General features: G+C 40.1%; 3 protein-coding genes across 5 annotated transcripts; all 3 read left to right on the forward strand.

The window, feature by feature from the left end:
* The first annotated feature begins 3224 nt into the window (after nucleotides 1-3224).
* LOC119743153 (zinc finger C2HC domain-containing protein 1C-like) lies at nucleotides 3225-6602 on the forward strand. 3 transcript variants are annotated; one of them, XM_038219525.1, is made up of 3 exons: nucleotides 3225-3332; nucleotides 3810-5756; nucleotides 6228-6353. In XM_038219525.1, the coding sequence occupies exons 2-3, from the start codon at nucleotides 3858-3860 to the stop codon at nucleotides 6234-6236; spliced, it is 1908 nt and encodes a 635-aa protein (XP_038075453.1). In that variant the 5' UTR covers nucleotides 3225-3332; nucleotides 3810-3857; the 3' UTR covers nucleotides 6237-6353. The 3 variants fall into 3 exon arrangements, with proteins under 3 accessions (XP_038075453.1, XP_038075451.1, XP_038075452.1); XM_038219523.1 differs by having other exon boundaries at nucleotides 3226-3332; nucleotides 6255-6602; XM_038219524.1 differs by lacking the exon at nucleotides 3225-3332 and adding an exon at nucleotides 3340-3464 and having other exon boundaries at nucleotides 6255-6602.
* Nucleotides 6603-13272: 6670 nt separating this feature from the next.
* On the forward strand, nucleotides 13273-15440 carry LOC119743251. Its single transcript, XM_038219654.1, has 5 exons — nucleotides 13273-13290; nucleotides 13506-13877; nucleotides 14312-14377; nucleotides 14716-14783; nucleotides 15188-15440. The coding sequence occupies exons 1-5, from the start codon at nucleotides 13273-13275 to the stop codon at nucleotides 15423-15425; spliced, it is 762 nt and encodes a 253-aa protein (XP_038075582.1). The 3' UTR covers nucleotides 15426-15440.
* Nucleotides 15441-16246: 806 nt separating this feature from the next.
* LOC119743154 lies at nucleotides 16247-21391 on the forward strand. Its single transcript, XM_038219526.1, has 7 exons — nucleotides 16247-16366; nucleotides 16540-16664; nucleotides 17090-17248; nucleotides 18206-18238; nucleotides 18590-19188; nucleotides 19848-20021; nucleotides 20926-21391. The coding sequence occupies exons 2-7, from the start codon at nucleotides 16629-16631 to the stop codon at nucleotides 21143-21145; spliced, it is 1221 nt and encodes a 406-aa protein (XP_038075454.1). The 5' UTR covers nucleotides 16247-16366; nucleotides 16540-16628; the 3' UTR covers nucleotides 21146-21391.
* The last annotated feature ends 1227 nt before the right edge of the window (nucleotides 21392-22618 follow it).

Consider the following 22618-nt stretch of genomic DNA (forward strand, 5'->3'; position numbering starts at 1 on the left):
GCAGTGGTGCACCCAGGATTGGGGGGGGGGGGGACTCACAATTTTGTTTCACTTTTTGTTAAGTTAATTTTTTTCCAAAATATTTTGCCCAAGATTTTTGGCCGCAAAAAAATGTTTTTTTTTGTTGGGGGGGGGGGGGCGGACGGACTATTTTGACGTCGGTGGCGCTGTCACGCCCCAACTATCGCATCGGTCCCAACTATAGTTGGGCCTGTCCCAACTATAGTTGGGCCTGTCCCAACTGTAGTTCCACAGTTGGGCTGGCCCAACTATAGTTGGGCCTGTCCCAACTATAGTTGGGACGGTCCCAACTGTAAGTTCCACTGTTGGGCTAGCCCATCTATAGTTGGGCCACTCCAATCTTTTTATTTTGCGGTGTCCCAACTATAGTTTACATAGATGTACAACTGTAAAACGTTCCCTACAGCTCTGATACACGTCTGACTTTACTGGGGACCACTGAAATTAGTTATTGATGGGGCGAATCTATAGTTGGGCTACTCCCAATCTTTTTATTTTGCGGTCCCAACTATAGTGTACATTGTTGTACGATTATAAAACATTCCCTACAACTCTAATACACATCTGACTTTACTTGGGACCAATGAAATTATCTATGGGTGGGGACCATCTGTAGTTGGGCCACCGCAATATTTTTATTTGGCGGTCCCAACTATAGTTTACATTGATGTATGACTATAAAACATTCCCTACAGCTCTGTTACATACTGTCCGACTTTACTTGGGACCTTTGACATTAGCTATGGGTGGGGCTATAGTTGGCCGGCCATGGCAATCTTTGAATTTTGCAAAATGTTGCTGGACAATAAAACCCAGAAGCTGGACAACTCATCCAACTAGGCAGTACCACGTGACCGGTCAGCCTTGCGGCATGCATGCACGACGAATACACAGTGCCAGCGCCACGGAACATTTAATCCAACAAGATCTATCAAGCATGAAGCATCCGGCGCAACTCCAGTCCTAACTATAGTTGGGCCGACCCAACTGCCGCACTATAGTTGGGACAGACCCAACTATAGTTGGGACCGATGCGATAGTTGGGGCGTGACAGCGCCACTTACGCCCCTCTAAAACTACTCGAAAACAGGCCAAATATATCACCAAGGTCAAATCGTCATGGGACTAAAAAAAGAAAATTAAACAACAAAAACATTGACAACCTCAGGGGGCCGGGGGGGGGGGCTCAAGCCCCTACCCCCCCCCCCCCCCTTGGGTGCGCCACTGAAACCGGCAAGAATTGAAGGACAAAGCAGCAATCAAAGGACAAACACCGACTTTATTGCTCAACCATTGAGGAACATGTGTAAGTATAATTAATTAGCTACTCAGAGAATTTGAGACAACAAAGAAAACATAATCGGCACAAAACATCGGGTCTCCTAATATAACTGGATTTCGTTGCTTACGCACGTAAAACGAGTGTGTCCGGGCCGCGGGCACGCTATTTTGTGCTTAACCATTAATGATTGTTTTCTCCCGAACGATAACATTTTCAGATATTTCTCAGGGTATTTGGTGCCATCTTCGCTTTGAGAATGGAGCTGTATGATTTTAAACATAGCTCCATGTTATGAAAGGTTTTTCTCCCTACTCGGTAGGTCCATTTAGTAATTACCGATGTTGCTACGTGCCTTAAATTACCAATTTTCAATATGACTGGTGTCATATGAAAATTCCAACTCCTGTGACAATCGGACTCCTTTTCCCTATTATTGGTTAATCCCTTGCACGTGACAAGTCACTTTTCTATGCCTATATATGACTTGAAGCTTTGCATGGTGGATGAGACATGAAATTATAAAGTTTGCGGGTAACACCATGTCGAAAGAAATCTTTTCTTGGGAAGAAGTGTGGTTGTGAAGAAGTGTGGTTCTGAATAGCCTATCTAGTATCAACCTCGTCCCCAGTGCTTACTTTATTTCCAACATCATTTCCAGCATAAGCCCTGCATAGGAAACCCTGCGTAGGAAACTTTCTTGGTGGAAATACGCTACTATTGACTAGGGCAATGGGTTACAATTGACCAATCACCATAAGTTTACATGGATGTAATGAGAAAGTATTAGACTCCAACATGCCACTTGATCCAAATGACAACAAACGCATCGCAAGTTATAGCAGGTTTTCTGGCGCAAAGTAGCGTAAAACGTGCGTTCTTTTACACAATTGCCATTTTACCGAAGGACACTTTATTGTCAGATGACAAACAAAATAAGTCTGATACTAATTGAAATAATGTGAGTTCCTTCCTCTAGTCAAATGATGTGCAATCCAGAAATATTCGTCATTGTGGTCTCGATATACTTTCAATTTAACGTTGAAAACGGTCCTGTTGCTGCGTATTTACTACACTACGTTCTAAATGTAACAAAGCAAATGAGCGCTACCTTCCGTTTTGCGTAAAAGGCCGCTGGTAAAAAAGGGCACTTGTTTTACACAAAAGCTAGGCCACTTGTTTAAAAAAAAAAGGCACTTGTTAACAAAAAGGGGCACTCTTTACAAAATATTCGGGGCACTTGAATGGGAAAAGGCAGTCTTTACAAAGTTTTTTTTGGGGGGGGGGGCAAATACCCCCCTCCCCACGGCTACTCCCCTGCATTCACTAAAAACCGAAATTGTATGCGCAATGTTCGAGTTCATTCCATTTCGTTCTAGGGGCAATAAACGATTAATTTGTGCATGGTCCGCTTCAAAGGATTTTTTTCCGTACATCCGCGCATAATAAAAAAAAATGCAGCTGCGGGTTTTTTTGTACTCCCGCATAGTCGCATAATAACGACATTTACAGCTCACCGGTGAAATTACGTTCTATCTTTATGTTTTGAATTACGAGTATACACATTTAAAAAAATGTCTGCAGAACGCATCCGAAAGTTGCACGCAAGGGGACTGAGTGAGGAGTTAGCGTTCTAGTTTTTTTTTATTATATGACTTTATTTTGCAGTATATTGGCATTTATGTGGATAAAGTCTAGTGTTTTTCCACATTTCATCCAGTCGGTGGATAATCAAAAACAATTTCCGTTTTTTTTGTCTAGCACGGCTTTCCATAAGTGGCGGCCATATTGAGAAGACCAACGGCCACACAACTTTGTGTACGGCATATATAGAGCGCGCGCGCTGGCAAATTCAGCTGGTCGTGTAGTTTAAAGTGGTCCCTTGATCACCGTCCCTTTGAAATGCATTTGTGCTGTAACAGGAACCAGTCTACTGTACTGCGCGTCATGGATTATTTACCGTTTCTAAGATACACCTACTTATGCATGTCAGCTGAAATTCTTATCTGATAATTGATGGAGGCTGGTAGTGGTAAGCAAATAGCTATGTGTACACAGTTGTATGTAAATTCGTAAATAAAATGCACCAACATATGATGATGCTGTGATCTCGTGGAACGCATGCAGTTGTAAATAAATTTAAATGTAACTTTGTAACTACAATGTAAGTGAAATGTAGGTTTATCGAACTTGTTAAAAATAAACTCAGACAATTCAGTGCCTCGGCCATAGGCATAGCGCACGTGATTCACCGCGAACGTGTACACACGTATTACTGAAGCATATTCGTGTGAAAAACATCAAATGAAGCAATAATAATATTTCAATCAAATAACATTATTACAATGACATGACATAGTGTTTGTTTATTTCAAAATTTGAATTAAAAAAGACTTGACCACAGTACAATGTACCGAAACAGTATATAGGCCTACAACATAGGCCTATGTATGACATGTGTGACTTTTTGGATTAATTATTTTATTTATTTTTCATTTCATTGTCTTAGATAAATAGTTCAAAGGTTCTAACTGTGATCATCTGTACTGACTTCATAATGAGCATGGCAGATACGCACACATACTCTAACCCTAGAAAGGGTTCAACAAGACGGGCTGCCTCTTCACACATCCCAGTCCCTATTAACAGACACAAGGTGAAAGAATTACAGCATCGGCATAGTGCTCCCGAACCCTCCCGTCTGCTGATGATGCGGAACCAATACCAACAGCAACTTCTTCATGAGAAAGAAGCCAAGCTGATCCAAATGTACCAGGATAACCAGGATGCAGCTCTTGGACGGGTAACTGGAAGTGGTGCGGCCAACAAACGAGGAATTGTCCGAGATTTTTTCAGGGAGCGCCATGAGATAGAACAGTCCAACTCTGCTTCTTCGTTGGATAGAACTGAACATTTTCAATGGAAGAAGCGGCAAAACCAAGGTGAGCTGGACAGGATGGAGAAGGAGAAAGAGACACAGTTGCATCGCTTGAAACGAGCAAGCAGTGAGCGAATACTGTCCCAGCATCAACGGACTGGTTTGAGTCGCTCCAACCCCTTGGCCCCGCTCAAAAAAGGGCAGTCACAAAGCATGAACAGTTTGCAGCAGCAACAAAGCCAAGACATGCTGTATAATGAGCCATCAGCTCAACGATTTGGTTATAATCGCAAACATGTACAGTTCAGTGAACCCACCAGTAACCAAACTGAAACCCAGAATAAAGCAGTGCCACACAAAGTGAAGAGGAGTTCCAAAGCTCAAATCAAACCAAAATCGGAGCCAGCAACTTCAGATCTTAGAGGAGAAAGTGAGATACCTGTCAGAAGTAAGAGTAAGAAGATCATTGAACAGCCAGACAAGCTGAGGCACCAAGTTAAACCAAGATCGGAACCCTTACCAAGGATTGTCGATTCTGATTATCAAGATAACACAGGCTATGATGTATCCCAAGAAAGAAAGCCACATTCTCAGTCAAAAAAGAAAAGTGGAAACATTCCCAAGCCAAAATGGAAGCCTCCTGCAACATACTCTGACGAAGATGAAGATGATCAGTCACCTCCCCCATATTTTCCCAAAGCTGCCCAAGTCAAAAGGAAACAAGACCAGTCCCCAAACACAAAGAGGCAAAGTCGAAGTACCAAACAAACGTCCGACTTCCAAAAATGGCAGTTGGAACAAGACCTCGAACGGGCAAACCGGTTGGAAAGGTATAACAAGGAGTCAGAGAGCAAACGTGAGCTTGAGCCTGACTATCTTTTTGACCGTGATATGAAAGAACAGAAAGCTATACAGCGGCAGAGAAAGAAGGAATTAGATGAAGCGGAGCAACACCAGAGATACATGACAGACCTGGAAGAACAAATTGCCAGGAAGCAGCTGGAGCTGAGTAAGCTGGATCAGGAATCAAATGCAGAACTGAGCTTATCCCCTCGGCAATCAAAACCTAAAACCAAGTCAAAGACAAAGTCAAACCAATCTGCTCAGTATTCAAAACAAGAGCCTTTCTCTCCGAACCAAATGGAGTTTGGTCTTTCAAATGAAAGCCCAAGATATAATGAAACAAGTTCAGTTGCTTCTAGTGAAGCCATTGTGTCTAAACCTGTGAAAGTTCAACGCAGCAAACGCAAATCCAACATTAACCACAATAAGCCAAAAGAGAACTCAACGTCTGTTTCTATCCAAGACGATGATGAAATGCCAGAGTTATCAACAGCCAGTTACTACGCTGAGTTTGCTGATACGTCTGAAGATGCAGTTGTAGACTTGGACCTCGAGGGCTGTCCTATTTGTGGACGGCAGTTCGCCCGAGACAGACTCAGAAAGCACGCCAAAGTTTGCCAAAAGACAGCCAAGAAGAAACCCAGGAAGGTTTTCGACGCAAGAAAACATCGTCTTGAGGGAACAGAGCTTGCTGGTTATGTGGAACATGGGCAACACAAGGAGGATGAAAGACCTGTAAGTTGTAACAAACATGTTATTCATTCTTTGCACTTCTTCTCATAATGTTCTGGGTATTTCTTGAGAAGGTAGGCCTATTTGTACAAAAACTGACGTTGCACAATCATTGTGTGCCCACCCAAGGGCAGATCCAGAACACAATTTCTGGGGGGAGGGGCCAAAAAAAAATTTGGTCCCCCAACATTCCCAAAAAGTGGGTCAAAAAAATACGGCATGGGACAAGTTTTTGGATTCTAGATGCTCTTTGGTGCGATCTGAGGCAATTTATGACCACTTCAACCATTTTGAACTTGTACAACATTGTTTCACTAGCCAGAGATGGAAAGGTGCACTTCTGTTTTAAATGTTGTAAACTCGAACCACAATCTTTCATAAGATGATTGTTGTTTCTTTAGTTTATGTGTTGTCTTGTTTTAGTTTTTCTTTTGTATTTGAACGCTTTGTAGAAATCATTTTTTTTGGCTGTAGCTACACTGATTTTTTTTTTATCTACAGAAGAAGAAATCCAACTGGAGAGAGAAACACAACGAGTTTATCCGTGCCATTCGAGATGCCAGAGAGTTTCAAAATCACGTCGCCAAGGGTGGGGACCCTCGGGATCTCCCTCCCCCGGCCGCAACTACGCATTCAGACTACAAGCAGTGCCCTCATTGTCAACGCAGATTTGATCCCGCTGTGGCTGAGAGACACATCCCTAAATGTAAGCAAATCAAGAGCCGACCTGCACCACCCAAAAAGACCGGTAGACGCTGAATCTTATATAATATTATACAAATAATGGACGTTTGTGAGTGCAGTGGTAAGAATAATTTCATGAGGTGACAGATGAAATGTTCCATTCCACGAGGTGAAGCCACATGGAATGGAACACCGAATGAAATTATTCTTTCCATTGCACGAACGTGAAACATTCATTATTTGTTTTACATAACACCTGAATAAATCCTTGTCATCTGATTGGTTGACTTTTAATAGTCAATTTATTCACTTTAAAAACTGTTTAAAAGTTCGACAAAAAAGTTCATCATATTAAATTTACGCAAACTGCTCAACAGGTTGAGAACAATCATATTCAATTTATCTCGTTCTTTTGGGACGAATAATTCAAATGCGTTGGGAGGAATGATTCAATAATATGTGATCAACGATCCACCAATCAGATGACGGGGATTTATTCAGTTGTTGTATAATAACAAATATTAAATGTGATAATAAAGAATTAGCCTACCTTGATCTGACTCTTTTTGCATTTGTGACCAAATGTTAGAAAAGGAGTCTTCACTTTGATATACAGTGGAATCTCGATAAATCAAACCTCAGGAGAATTGGCTCAAATTTCGAGTTAAGCAGAGTTTTGAGTTATCCAATGGATTTTCTATTCAACAACAATTGACGGGAATAAGTTTTTACTTTTGAGTTAGAAGGGTTTTTGAGTTTTAAGAGTTTGACTTATTGAGATTTCACCGTTTCTCTGGAATTCGAAAGTGATGATGTGAAAGTGATGAAATGAATATTGGACATTAATAATGTACATTGTAGTCGAATATTTATTGTATTGATTTTCATATGCAACATGTGTTAAGGCCAAGTAAAAAAAAAAAATAGCAGGTGATTGCCCCCGCCCGCTTCCTTTCTGACTTGAGGCTGCATCATTTTTTTTCTAATTTTGTAAATTTCAGGCATAACATTTTGTATAGATGTTTTCAGAAGTTCAGATGCTTCTAATAGCTTTACTAACGTTCAATAAGCACTGTAAAGGGAAAATACAACATTTGCAATCATCAAAAAATAAAACTACCAAATCATTTTGAAATACCTTGCTGGACTGTTAGTGAATGACAGTGTAAAGCATCCTGTAAAATCATGGCACCTGGTATACTGTCATTTTCAAGAAAAGTGGTATTTTTGTATCAATTTCCAACGCTGATCGGCCGACCAGCGTTGGAAAAAACTGGCTTTTTTCAAATACTGGCCCCAATTGACCATCGCACTTGTTTGCAATCGATTACACACCTATGAACGGGTACAAGCCAGCTAGACTGGTTCCCTGACCGTACAATTCCCCAATGTATGTAAACTGCTCTGTTTCTTCTTAAATGGAGTCAGGGAACCAGACTACAGGAAAATGATTGTTTTTCTTGGTTTTTATAGCATTTTTTTAACCCAAAACCTCAAAAAAGTCAGTGTAACTATATTTGCTATATACATGTATTTCCAACCCCCCAATTCCATCCATTTCTGAAAATTACAGCAAAAGCAAATGATGTATATTCCCTTTAAGAAGGTTTTGTGGTCATCAACTAGTAGACAACTACCCAGAGCTATCAAATATAAAAGGCCTTCTCCTTTTTAAGGCACATATAGTGTAGGCTAGCTTTAGGCCTATAGCCTATTTTCAATAAAACAAATAAAAGGGCCTCCTCCTTTTTAAGGCACATACCGTATAAGCTAAATATGGCTATTTTAGCCTATTTTTCAATAAAAAAAAGCTCCTCATCCTCCTCTTTTTGAAAAAAAAAAACCCGGATGATCAACTGGTGTTCTTTTTACTAGGCCTAAAGATGTCACTGTCCGTGCTCTTTAACAAAACATCCTTTTTTTTGTACTGTCAACTTTTCAACTTGTATATTTTAATAATTGAAAAAGCAATATTGTTCTATTTTTTGTGTGTGCAACCCTGAATATTTTTGGGTTCTTTTTATTGCATTTGCGCACTAAGCTCCAGACTTTGAGTGGACTGGCTCCCTGTATTATTGATTCTGATTTGGGCGGGAACAGTCTACCCTGCGAGAACTGACTTATTGGGAGTCTGCAAATAATTCAAAAACTGTAAAGTAATACAATGTAATTAAATTTTTAAAAATTTGGGCCGATTTTTTTTTGTTCAGTGTCTCATTCAAAAGTGAAGAACTTTTGAATTGCTTGAAAAAGAGTTTTCTTTCATTAATCTATTTTTCGGTGGTAGAGTACATTGTACATCTTTGATATTAAGAGTAATAACTCATTAAAGTTCATTTTGCGAGGTTGGGTCAGCTTTGGTTGTAAAACTTTCCGTATATGTGCACTTTGCACTCAAATTTCACCATTTATGATATTTGTACTCACCAGAAGTCATATTGTGACAAATCCATCACAAGACCGAATTATAACAAAACAGTTCTTGACTGCTGTGCTCCTCTCAATTGTTAATATTGTCCACATTACAGCAGTCAGCAATTGTTTTATCGTGAACACAGATGCACTACATTACATATATTCCTTGTTCCTCGAAATTCATGTGTGTCCATATTCCGTGTTTTAACCCTGTTCATAGTTTTTTGTGGATTCTGAAATATAGTGGTAGTTATGTGTTTACACTTACGTAAATCATAAATTTGAAATGTTTTTGCCATATATCTTTTACAGTATGAAGCAAGAAAGAGAAGTTTCTGAGATATACATGTATATGTTAGAGTTTAGCTTTAAGGTTAAAGATTGTACTTTAGCATAAACAGAGTGGTCCCAAAAAAGTTTACATATTTTCAGACGTAGATTTCTAAGAATTGGGGAGACATATTGATATTGTTTTAAGATATTCCTAAACTACAAGAAAAAAAAAATCAATATTTTTACCCGACAAAAATGGTCAAAAACAGTTTGTCCATACGTGTATATGAGATTGAGATATGGTCACTGTTATTGACGTTCTTTGTGTACGCAGTGCTATTGTTTTGATCATTATCTCATACACGTACGTATGCGTGTGGACAAACCGGTTTTGGAAAAAAAAATCTGTAACTGGCCGCCATTTCTTAACCTACATGTAGGCTTTATTTTCAACACCGTTTTCGCCATATACCACCAAGATCTTGTTGTTCAGGAATGTCTTTAAAATAATTTCAACATGTCTCCCCAATTTTAAGAAATCTGCGTATGAAAAAGTATAAAAAAAAATTGGGCCACATTGTACACTGTTGATGAATTTCAATTGAAATTCATTTGAAGGTATAGACACCATTTGCAAAAATTCAAAAATGGAACTAGTCTGTCACCATGCAAGTCATGAAATATATCCTACTCAATTATTCATGTAAGTACCTGTAAATCATTGCACCTAGTATGGTGTATTTTTTTTTTTTTAGAAAAGAGGAATTACCATCATTTCCTCTCGATGGTTAGGACCAAACCATCGTGCTGACAACGAAAATGGTGTCGAGAAAAAAAGTTATGATTTTTGCTGTTTCTCAAAAAGTATATATACATGTACTGAGATGAACCTTAATCCTGATAGTTTTTAAATTAATACAAAATTAAAATCTGCTTAGGACTTGTATTGTTAATTGTCAGCAAAAAAACACGGTGTCCGTGCATTACCTTTAAGGCAAATGTAGCCGACCGGTACATGTATACAGAGTAAGGCCTTTTTTTTATATAGCCATATATACATGTATACATGTACACGTCTGATACTACATTGTGAATAGATGCGATGAGCCTATATAATGAACTTATACGTCTCTGTACATAATACGCCGCAAGTTCCTGTCGGTTGGAGATCTATGCCATCATCTGCGTGTCGCGCTAAAATTGCCACCAATCGATAGTGCTGACGGCTCCACACACGACCAATCGGGCACACAAGGACACGAAAGAACTGAGACTAAGAGGAACTCATTAGTGGAGTAAAAAGTGCCAGATAATGTACTCTATAGCCATGGAGAAATGCTATAGCCGAGGGTCTCATCACAGACGACTGAAATATGTTTATGTTAGGCCAAAAAAAAAAAAGTCTCCGGTTTCTGGTATGCGCGCGCGTCGCCGTAGCCATGCGCGTCAGCAAAATGAAAAAGTTTTTTTTCAATAAAAGATGATGTCTCAAAACCGCCAAACTCACTGGTTTGACTGGAATCCTGCTACTGCACAATTTTAACGTGTTTTTAGATGGGGTTATGATCGAGAATAAGCTTTATGTGGCCTCTCTGGACTCCCATATATTTGCACTAAGTTTAGTCGGGCACCATTTGCAGTCATGAGCCGACATTTGAAGCAAAAAAAAACAGATAAAAAAAAAAAAAAGCCGCGTCGCCGCACCACTTTTTGGGCAAGCTCCATACCAGAAACCGGAGACTTTTTTTTTTGGCCTTATGTAAGGTTACACCGTTGTACGTAGACAGCAAACGTTTGGCAAACAATTGAGCGCATGAAATATATTTATTCAGAAAGTATTAAGATTGTGTACGTGTTTGATTTACAGTGTGTTGAATTCTGAATTGGATTTTGAAGATGTAGTGTTCAAACGTCATGGGAGGTATTATAGTTACATGTATACCTGTTTACAATTTATAATCGTTCCGGTGTAGTGTAATATTTGGACTCTTAAAAGCCGCAGGTCATTTGACCCATAATATCTGGATTATTTGACCCGATACTTTTCACGGTTAAAATAACATTTTCTGGATCAAAACGACATTTTTGCAAGGGGGTTTCCGGGTACAAATGACCCGGTAATTGAGATGTGTCATTTTGCCCCGTTGTGACCTCACAACAAAAGTTAACGTTGCAGATATTATTAATGAGGATCATCAATTAAGGTATCTCAAAAAGCAGCATTTGAGCCTATCAAGTTGGCCGGGTAAGTACCGACATAGCCCAGTGGATATGCAACCATAACAACGAGCCGGAGCCCTATACTATACCACAGAGACCATGGCAACAAATCGCTGTGACAGCATGGCGCTATGTTTAATAGCGCATTAAACATAGCGCCATGCTGTGACAGTGTGACTTGGCTGTTCTGTGATGTGCAGTGCCAGAGAAGATGTCCCTTGTGCGGTAGCCTTTCATCAAGGCCATCGTGCTTAACTTGCCCGCATTAGAAGCGGCGAAAAAGCGAAGCGACTGGAGATGGAGACCACACACGCGAGTGGCGAAGCCACGAGGGCCGTTTCTAACTTGTCGAGAAATTCTTGTTTTTCTTTATAATCTCGATTTTTGCTACCCCAAAAGGGTAGCAAAATTCCAACCAATAGTGCGTGCGTGGCTACTACCCGACGCGTCGACGCGCCCGGTTGCTTGCACACAATTTAAAAACAAAAAATGCGAGTCCAGTTTTCCACGAGATCGTGACCGCGTAATTGTGTTTGCATTATCTTATTTTAATTTTACATATAAAAGCATTTCAAGAAATTATTTGAGTGTATGAACTTATTTTTCATCTGAACTTACAGTTATTTGCTCTTACGTTTTACTCACCCTTCTTTTAAAAATGGAAGCGACTAGGCAAAATCCGCGTTGTGATTGGTTAACCTTCAGCACTCTTCTTATTTGCATAAAAACTATGAATAATTCAACAAAATCAAGTTGGGAAATTCGCTCGTACCCCCGCCCTGCAAACAGGACGCTGGTAAGGGCTGACGTCATTTTGAGCTCTCATTGGATAGATTTGCGTGACCTGTGACGTTGAACGCGTCACACAAACTAGCTTCCAGTAGCGCGCGCTACTTCCTTCACAAGATTATGTGAAGCTCATCAGCCCTTACCAGCGCCCTGTTTGCAGGGCGGGGGTACGAGCGAAGTTGGGAAAGGCCTCGTGGCTTTGCCACTCGTGCGTGCTGACTTAATCTTTGCTCCAGTCGCTCAGTTCGGTCTTCGCAACTTCGCCGTTCTAAGCCACGATGGCCTTGGCGAAAGGCTACTTGTGCGACTGCATCATATCCACGCGACAAGTCAGACCCGTAATTAACTTCACGGTTTTCCACGTGGTGGTGACTGACAAAGGGCCATATAGTACAAATATATATTATTTGGGTGAAGTTGACCTCAAGACTGCATTACCCACAGGCTAACGGGCAAGCAGAGAAGACTGCACAAATTGCCAATCATCACCATCAATTTTCATCATCATCACGCATCTGACGATAACCGGCCTTAATTATCGTGCTGGTTGGTTCCCTAGTTAAAGTGCTACTACTACATGATTTCCAAGACGCCAGTCGTGATGAGAGCAGCCGAGCTGGTTTTATAACGTCGCAAAAAGGCAGCCATTGCGTACTCCACCCATAAACCTCAACAAACGCAATACACTTGCACCCCTCCCCGCGGTTTTCATAATTTTTACTGTGGGGCAGAACACTTTTGGACCCACTTTTTCGGGAACTTTTTTTGCCCCCCCCCCCGAAAAAGTGTGTTCTATAACACAAAGACGGCCAAGGATGGTTGTGTGGACATTTATACTCTACTTTTCAATGCTCTTTTGATCTTTCCAACTAAAACGCATTTTGTAGCCCCTTTGGCACAAAACTAGAAACGTACAGATGTTGGGTGCGCATTATTATTGGAACAACTGCGTCACGCGCAACAACAGCGCGTTTTATCTATGATTACGCCACGCGCAAAATAATCTGATTAGTAAATATTTATAGAACTGCGTTTTACTTCCGAACTCACGCACATCAGCTTGAAACTCGTATCAAGCACATAGTAACCTACAGTGTTCATTCTGATGCATGTCTGATCGATCGCGTGGTCCGTAAAGATGGCAGACACTAAAACGGTAAGAAAATATTGACTCACTATTTATTGATAAAAGACATCAGTAAGGCTTACTGGACACATACATTTCGAACTCAATTTTTTGTCACAAACATTGTTTACAAGGGTAAGGTTGTCCTTTTGACATTAAACCGGAGAATTCTGGGGAAAATTCGGTCATTATGAACCCGATAATTTACCCAGTTATGCTTGCTGAATCACTCTCGCTATCGATAGGTATTCAGTACATCATCAGCGTGCAGACAGAACAGCAAGTTCACTGCTTCTATTATCTCACCAACCACCGTGGTGCTGACTATCCATAAAAGCCGCAGTACCTCAGCATTGTCTGAACTCCAACAAGAAGTTAGGCAGTACGAACTGGCTACTACTACTGCTAGTAGTACTAGGGACGGGAACGACGACTCGCTGCACCGTAGCCAAAGTTTGCCTTCGCGACTTCGTGCTCTGACGCACCATGCAACGCAGGAGGCGTTTGTTGGGAGCTGTGAAGACGGTCTTCTACCTGGCGAGCATGAAGGAGGAGAGGACACAGCAGAACGGGCAGAGTCCACTGCGGTGGCATCAAACAGCAGGGTGTCGCAGTTGGTAGGTCCACAGCATAATTATGAACTCCCCCATAAAACAAAATGAATTAAATGAAATTAGCCGAGTCCAGATTTGGTGGAAATAATAATCGGAAGGCGCATTTTGGTATGGGTTTAATCCTTTGTATTTACTCAAAATGGAGGGGCCGTAACATAAGTCCGACGCCTCATAGGTCCGACGCCTCATAGTCCGAAGTCGGAAAAACGAGGCGTTTAATTTGTCGGACTTACGAGGCGTCGGAGCTATGAGGCGTCGGACTTTTGGGCCTTAATTTGGTTAGGGGATGCGATATTGTCGGACTTATCAGGCGTCGGACCTATGAGGCGTCGGACTTATGAGCGGACCCCCAAATGGATACATGACTATACGAATAGGTGTTACTCAAGGAAACAAAGAGTTAATTAAAGGATTGTATGCATGCTTTTGTATTTCAGGAGGCAGAAATACAAAATACCAGAATGACCGTTTCTACCCTAGAAAAGACGATACATCACATGAAGGTATGTGAAAAAAGTAAAAGTCAAAACAAAATAAAACAAAAGCGTTAAACCCAAAATTTCATTCTTCTCTTCAATATACATACTTTACAATGCTTCTTGTCAAATTATCAAAGCCACGTGTCTGAGCTGACTGGATATTTATGTTTACATTCCGTTGCTCTAGGATTTAAGCTTATAGAAACACTTCTGACCAATAATGAATTATTGGAGCAGCTGGAAACAATATATAATGTAGATCTAGGCCTATACAGTAATTTAGCCCCATATAGGAAAACGTTGATTAGCCTACAGTAGAATTCTTTTTTTTCTGTAATCTTTTTAATCTTGCTACGTTTTAGGTCTATATAGATACACTTGAAAGACAACTCAAAGATGAGGCACAGAACAACGAGCTACTAAAAGAAGAGTAGGTAACCAAAATATAAGTACATTTCAGGAAAATCCTTATTTATTGGAAACAATTTCCATTACACTAGATTACGTTTATAACTGACTTCGCTGGACGGTTCAGATACTTATATTACTTGTTTCTGAAGTTAGACGAGTTATTTCGAAAATAATCCAGTAAAAGTTTTCTTTCACTTTCATTTGTGCAATCGTATAGACGAATCGGGGCACGTGATCACTGTACACGCATGAGGCCCCCTCATCAATGGAGAAACCATTTGCACGCTATTGTACAACGCAACGGCCCCTGACGGATTATCTGAACAATATAGCTAGCACAATGCTTTTGCCATTGAAGGGAGCCTTTGGGATAGAATATTGTATTGCTGAATCTTACATCACTTATGCCTGATTTGTTCTCAGATTGGAAGCATCTAAGAAGCTGTGCTGCGAGCTTCATGAGGCCTGTTCCCGTGGTGACATGCCAAGCTCCGAGCTTAGCTCAATGCATCTTGTTAATGACGTTGCGTCAGTCCATCGCTCCGTTCAAACTCTCCAACAGGTCGAGCAAGAAACTGAACCGGCAAGACTGCCTGATCAAAGCCATGGTAAAAAAACTCAGAATTGGTATAGCAATATTCTTCGGCAATATTACACATAAGAGGGCCCTTTTGAAAAGCAGGTCTGGTTGAGAAATTCGAAAAGCCCGGGGGTTGTGGCCTTCTGACACAAGAGATTGCTGTTATGCATAAAGACAAATCCGATTTCACGCAAGTGTTCCCGCAGTGTGTACGGTGGAATTTACGTGAACTTATGGTGCACGGACGAATTTCGGAGCTCTTTCACGACAGTTGAAAATATTATGAATGTGAGTCACTTACGTTAAAACCGGGATGAATTAGGGTGGGGACAATGTCAGGGGGAGGGGGATTTCCCTAGTAACCCCCCCCCCCTTCCTCAGGATCGCCGGGGACTTCGGACTGGTGATTTTGCGAGTTTCATTAATTCAAAGTAGGCTACATGCCAATATCATGTTGCAACAACTTAATTGCAGTATTTTTATTTGTGTGGGGTATGTCCATGTTTATCAGTTACAGGTCTCGAAAATAGAACTAATGGACGGCCATGGGATCACGAAGACAAAATCGAGACGCTTGAAAATGAGGTACGGTCATTATCGAAAGTATTAGGCCTAAGAGAATACTGAATAAAAATCATTCAAATCTTTAAAAAGTGAACCTCAGAGCCATGCATGTCGAGTTAGTCACATTCAAAGTCCAAATTCATATAGAGTTGCAAGGCAAAATATTGATGCTCACGAATTGTTGAGAACCTTGACGATTTTTTTTTTCAGGGGGAAACGAATTCCCCCCCCCCCCTCATGTAAATAAAATCAGGTGCATTTGGAAAAAGCCGATAGGTCTAAAGATATTACCCAGTTTTGTTGCTTTATAAATATTTGTACCCTTATTGTACTTTCGAGGAAGATTGCTGCTTTACAACAGAGATGCAGAGAGAAGGATTACCGAGTGCAAGCATTTGCACAACAATTGTCTCGTTACGTCCATCGCGACAGCTACGTGAAACTAGAGGCAAAGCGAGGTGAATGAATAAAGAATAACATTATTTTGTTTTATGTGATTCTGATATTTTACATCAGAACTTATTTTTTGCTGAATGTTCAAAATGTACTGTCGGTGTTCCTCATTTCCCCCCTCCCCATACCAAATTTTCAACTTGTATATTTTGTTCAATCTGCAAATGTTTTACTACAGCATCGCTAGAAAGCAATTTACAACGTGCAAACAGAAAGGCCAGATCTCTGGAACAGAAACAGGTTTATTCCAAAGCATTTCTCGACGAGATGATGTGGGAAATGCAGGGATTACAAGACGTCAAGGTAAGTTAACCTCTCGTTTTCATTTTTGAACCATTCATTTCGAACCTCGTATATTATCATCCTTTCAATCGAAGCGATTTAGTTATTGTACGTCACGTTACGTACAATAACGTTGAGAGCTAAATAGTCCATACAGCAGTCGACAAATTCCTGGAGAAGTTTCTTGACTCAAATTTTAAGTCTGAAAACAAAAGTGAGATTGGGATCAGAAATTCTGTACGGTATCGTTGATGCATCGCCGGCTGTAATTAAAATAGGTTGAAAGCCCTTTTTGTTCTTATGTAACATTGCTGTCTTTTTAAGAGAACTCAGTAGAGAAGTCATGGTGATCTGAATCGCTCATAATTATGATGTTGTTTTATCGAGGTATATGACAGGCCTGATGTACATATATTAACTGCAGACACCTTTCGTCTTGATAAAAGGTATCCCTATCCAAGGAAAACTCTAATTTGAAAGATCAGGCTGCACGCCATGTCGCCGAAGTGTCAATATTAAAGGAGAAATTACGCTGCAGCAATCAGGAGTGTAGAGCATTCAAATGCAAGATTGACATTCTTAACGAGTTGCTACACAACAAGCAGGTATAGTGAAGTTGTTTAAAGTATAAAGCTGGGTATTTTTTTATTACATGAATACGTTTTGTATTCCCGTAGCGATGTTATCGATATTCCCGATAAATACAAGAATACTTGCCATTTTTCATTGGAGTGTCACCCATTGTCGTGTGCAAAACTGCAGCGAAAGGGCATTGTCATTGCAATTTCTATCATTCGATTAGAAGCAAATGTGAATCCATCGTCAAAGTATTCGTACAAATATTCAAGTTTGGGTGACGTGCGTCTTCTGCAGTTATTTTATCATTCAGATTGGTTCAGATATTAAACCAAGTTTAAATTGAAATACTTTGCATAACTGACTTTCACATTAGCATGCTTTATAGTTCTTACAAAATACAAACGTTAGCTGGCTTCCCATTAACCAATTGAACGTTTTATCTCAAATTCAATGTTATACCCCGCTACTGCTTCAAGATATTTCCTTTTAAGATAGAACATGAAACTGGAATTGGCATCCTTATAGATCATGACAGATGTTCAACACTTTGTGATTGGAACAAATTCCAAATCAAATCAATGATACCTTTTGGGGGACTTGAGTTACAGAGCTCGTATAGCAGGAGCTTGTGACACTGTCTCGGTGTCTTATCAACTGGCGGTACCGAGGCCAGGTGAGACACCGTGACGGCAAGCTCCAGCTATATATACGAGCTCTTTCACTCAAGTCCCCAAAAAGGTACCTTTCCATTGATTTGATTCAATAATGGGACTGGAAACGAACTTTCATGCTTGAAATTCTAAATTGAATTTATAAATACAAAGGAACAAATTATGCTTGAACTATACAAACAGAGGGAGCCACTGCGTCAGCAAAAAGCTCTTAAAATGATGCATGAATATAAAATACGAATGATTTTATTGTTGCATGCTTCAATTTCACCTTCTGGTCAATATGTTTGCATATTTGTTTTTTTTTTGCAGGGTGAGGTTACACAGAAGGACAGTGCCCTTGAGGTAAATATTGGCCTATTCGTGCAGCAATGAATATTTTATCTCCATCATACAAACTACTTACAAAAAACGGAAAACATATTCTTTCTAAACACATTGTCGTGTATCTATATTATTTGTTTTATATTGTTAAAAGTTTTTCTGGTGGGGGTTTGTTTGTTTGTTTCCTTTTGTTTTATTTAGATTAAAAAAGACCACTTATGTTTTATGATTCTGCAGACTGACAAGAACTTGTTCCTCTAAGACCGTGCTGCCATGTAAAGGCTCTATACTGCAAAAAGTACAACGCACAACCCACAAAGCATTGATTAATAATCGATAATAGTGTGGAATTATTACTTGACTAAATTGCAGACCAAGAATACAATCCTAGAGGCAATCAAAACAATTGCCTACACCTCACCATCACCTGTTCTGTCTTCAAATGAATGGGAAGATGCAGAAGACGTGGTAGAGCAACACACAAGCACCGATATCGGCACACACTGTGATAATGGGAAAGCAGTCAATCGCAGACAATCAACGACAAGACGGAATGGTTGTGATGTTGGTGGACACAATGCACGCCCATCTAAGACTTGCAACAAGCCAAGTTTCGCAGATAATAGCCGTCGTGTTTCTTGTAAAAGCTCCTACAAATACAAGGATGCTGTACAGGCGGATCAACAAAGTGAGATTTACACATCAGATACAGGCTCATGGGAGACTGACACAAGCGGTCCGTACCAAGTTGCATCGTCCAGCAGCACCAGTTATCAGGATCTGGGCGAGCAAGAAACGAGTCATGATAGACGAAATGATTTTATCGATGAAGAGGAAGATGACAACGAAAGTTTACTTGATTCTGAGCTTTCTCTCGGAGAAGGCGAGTGTGTCAAATACGGAGTTAATGCAGAAGGTCTGTTGCTACGGAAACAGGAACAGGAGAACTATGCAATGAGATCAAGAGATAGGTAGGTCTGATACATGAAAAAAGTGGAGGGCACTGAGCACCCTGTAGGCTATATCGACGGAGAGCGTAAGGTAACTCGATAATATTGGCGACTTTTGAATATATTGAAGGGCAAATTGAAATTATTATATACACAGCAAGGCCAATAAGATCGAATTGACCTTATCTAACATGCATTTCTCATTGTGTTATTGATTGGAATCAGTAACTGTCAGGTATGGTATAAGCTGGCTTGCCTACAGCAATGTGCATATAATTACACGTTAGACCACGGGCTCCAACCTCGTAATATCATTAAAGATTTTTATCTTTGAATAACAACGTGAGTCCCCTCTCGCTCCGAATCCGGTGTGGACAAAAATGAGCTTTTTATTGTTAAAAACGCGTTTAAGTGGCCCCCTTTTTTATCTCCAGAAAATGAGGCCAATAATTACCCCCTGCAAATTAGACCCCTGTTACGCCTAGAGCCAGAACGACCCGACCTGGCTCGAAGCCGTCTCGATCTTTGAAGTGCTGGTTCTAAACTTCTGAATGAACTGGTTGCGAGATTGTTTTCTTTTCATTCCTTTGAGAACAAAAAAAACTCCGTCAGATTGTATCATCAGCAAACCATTCTTGTTATATTATTGTAAATGGTTCGGACATGTTCTACACATGCAGGTGCTGGCATTACGTGTACGTAGTGCAGAACAGTACTGTGTTGATGTTTTATGAAACGAGAGAGCACAAGAGACGAGGTAAAACCCTCCATGACGAGTCCCCAATTGATCTGATTGATGCCTTGGTCACGGTAGCTGTTGAGTACACACGCAGGAAGCACGTGTTTAGAGTGCAGTATGTATGGTCATAAAAAAAAAATGGTTATCAAATTTAGAGGGGCCACGAAATGAATTCTCACACTGAAACATTTTGACCAATTATGATTTGGAGCTTCTGAAAGTCACCGACTTTACCAGCATCAACACAAACAGTAAAGTGACTTTAACACACTGGTAAATGACTGAAATTAAAGGCAACGGGCACAAAATACACATGTACATGTATATTGTATTTGAAGGATTCTATTGAAAATAATATTATAGACCTAATGCATAGCGGGAGTCTCAGAAGTGTTCTTTGTAGTTTTAGTCCAGTCACAGTGAATGCACAAAAGGTTTACTCATGCCTATCCGTGATTCAAAAGCATTGCCCTCAAACTCCGCCTTAATACACATGGTCTGCCTCCATGCTTGCACAAACCGTCAAAGCGTCAGCAAAACTACTAAGGTATTTTTAGACCGTGTCATCATAGAGCATGCTCTATATGGTGTCATGCACTGGTACGGTCGAGCTGTGTGCTTCGGTGCGCGTGCTTGATCATAATTATAAAATGTAAACTATCATTGCTTCAGACAGCGATGATATAACTTTAATTGATGATAAAGTGAAGCTGCCGTATTGGGATACAATAACATGCGGCTGTCGGGATAGATTGGGAATCTTGTGTTTAGTGTTTTGGTCAAGAAACTGTACGGTTTACGGGTTTCCACCATAAAGCTATATTAAATTAAGAGTTAGCGCTCTAGTTATTTAATATAGCTCTATGGTTTCCACATTTCTCAAACAAATTAATCCAATCTGGATTCGACAAGACTCAGGGAGTATATTTTTTAATATGTGGCGCTAGATTTTGAGTTTCCTTGTTACATCAATCACCTCTCCCATTATTCGGTTGATTATTTATTTGGTTTTCCTTCAGATTGAAAACCGGTAAGCAGTACCTATTCCAAGCCAGGGATGACCGTGAAATGCTGTACTGGGTTTCCTGTATGGACAGTGCGGCCCGTTGCCAGGTGGCATTGACCAATGGAGTTCCTCCTTCCATCGCTTCAGTTTCCGCGCCACAGCTGGGATCCCCAAGCAAGAGCGACAGAATCAAAAATGCGATTAAGGGCAGCTTGTCTGCTTTAATAAAATAGGTGCAGACCAAAAGTAGACGAGACACGGTGGAAGTGTGGACGAATGCAGTGTTAAGACATTCTGTGTGAACAAAGTAACAACTCAAAGCAAGGGGAAGGCTCCAAGTTACGAAGCCGTGACGTCACTCAGCCGCACGTCAACGAATGGACTATATACCTGCGCAGCAAAACCTTTTTTCTTTATGATTAAACTTGAAATCGGCTTGTACTTAATACTGACTTTTAAAACAAAAGAAGTTATGGTTGGGGTTGGATGGGCCCAACTATAATTGGGATATGCCCAAGTTATTGGGACGACGCTATATAGTAAGGGCAAAACTATATGCCACTGGTATAAGTCCAACGTGAAGACGGACGTGACTGTCAATGCGGAGCCTGCGTTAGTGCATGCTGGTAATGAGCACCATCTTCTGCGCTCTTACCTCTTCAAGAACCCAGGAAACCCAAGCATGTACGCGTGGCGCATTTTGATTTTCTCTTCGAGCGTCTTACACGACTAATAGGCCTACTTTTCACCCAAAGGTAACGGAAAGTGAAATTCCGGAAAGTTGTTCATATATCTTGAGTTTACCGATCCCTTACAGACTCGTGAGAGAAATGCTATTTCAAAGTAATTTTCCGCTACTATTTTCAAGTGAGCAGATAACATTTGTGAAGTGTGACCATTGCAAAGTAAAAAATATTGTACATGTACTCGTATAATACCGTTTATCGTAATTTGTCAAGAAACGTTTACAGGTTCACTCTGGAAATTTGTAAAACTTCTCGCAAGCTCGCGGACAGCACTGATTAGCGTCAAGATCTCATCAGAACAACATCATTCAGAAATACTGGTAACTATAATGACTTTCTCCAGTCATTTAATTTCCATTGACCTTTTTCCAATATTGAAATACACCATTCCTTTGTACAAACCAAAGTATTTAATGTAATTAAGTCAATGCAAAACATCACTCCCCTTCAAAAAAAAAATCAATAAAATAAAATATAATTGGGAAAATTTACAAAAATTGTCGACAGAAGAAAAACATAAAAACAAAAAACCTTGGTCCGTACAATGCAAAATTAATTTTTTTGCAGTGTTCTTTGCATTAAAAAGTGTAAATTCTATTGACTTGTATTATATTTCTAAACAGTTATGAAGTATACAAAAAGTTCACATTCGTTATGATGCAAACAATTCTGGTATATAAACTTTATACATTGAGATTCTATTTATTTACTAAGCAAAATTACGGCAAATAAAATGCAAGCACACAACTAGACCGAGATAAAAGAAAAGAAAAGATGGTAAATAAATTGATATTTAACATGACTGTTTCATTTCAATTGTATATTTTCAAATACCGGTACAAATATTGTTGACCTAATTGTCATGATGGTTCTTGGAAAATAACCACAGAGAACAGTTTCAAGGGCATTTATATATATTCCTTCAAAATATGCTGAATATTGGGGAAAATTCTTGGTACA

The sequence above is a fragment of the Patiria miniata genome, unplaced genomic scaffold, assembly GCF_015706575.1.
Source record: "Patiria miniata isolate m_02_andy unplaced genomic scaffold, ASM1570657v1 HiC_scaffold_6, whole genome shotgun sequence".
NCBI classification, from domain to species: Eukaryota; Metazoa; Echinodermata; class Asteroidea; order Valvatida; family Asterinidae; genus Patiria; species Patiria miniata.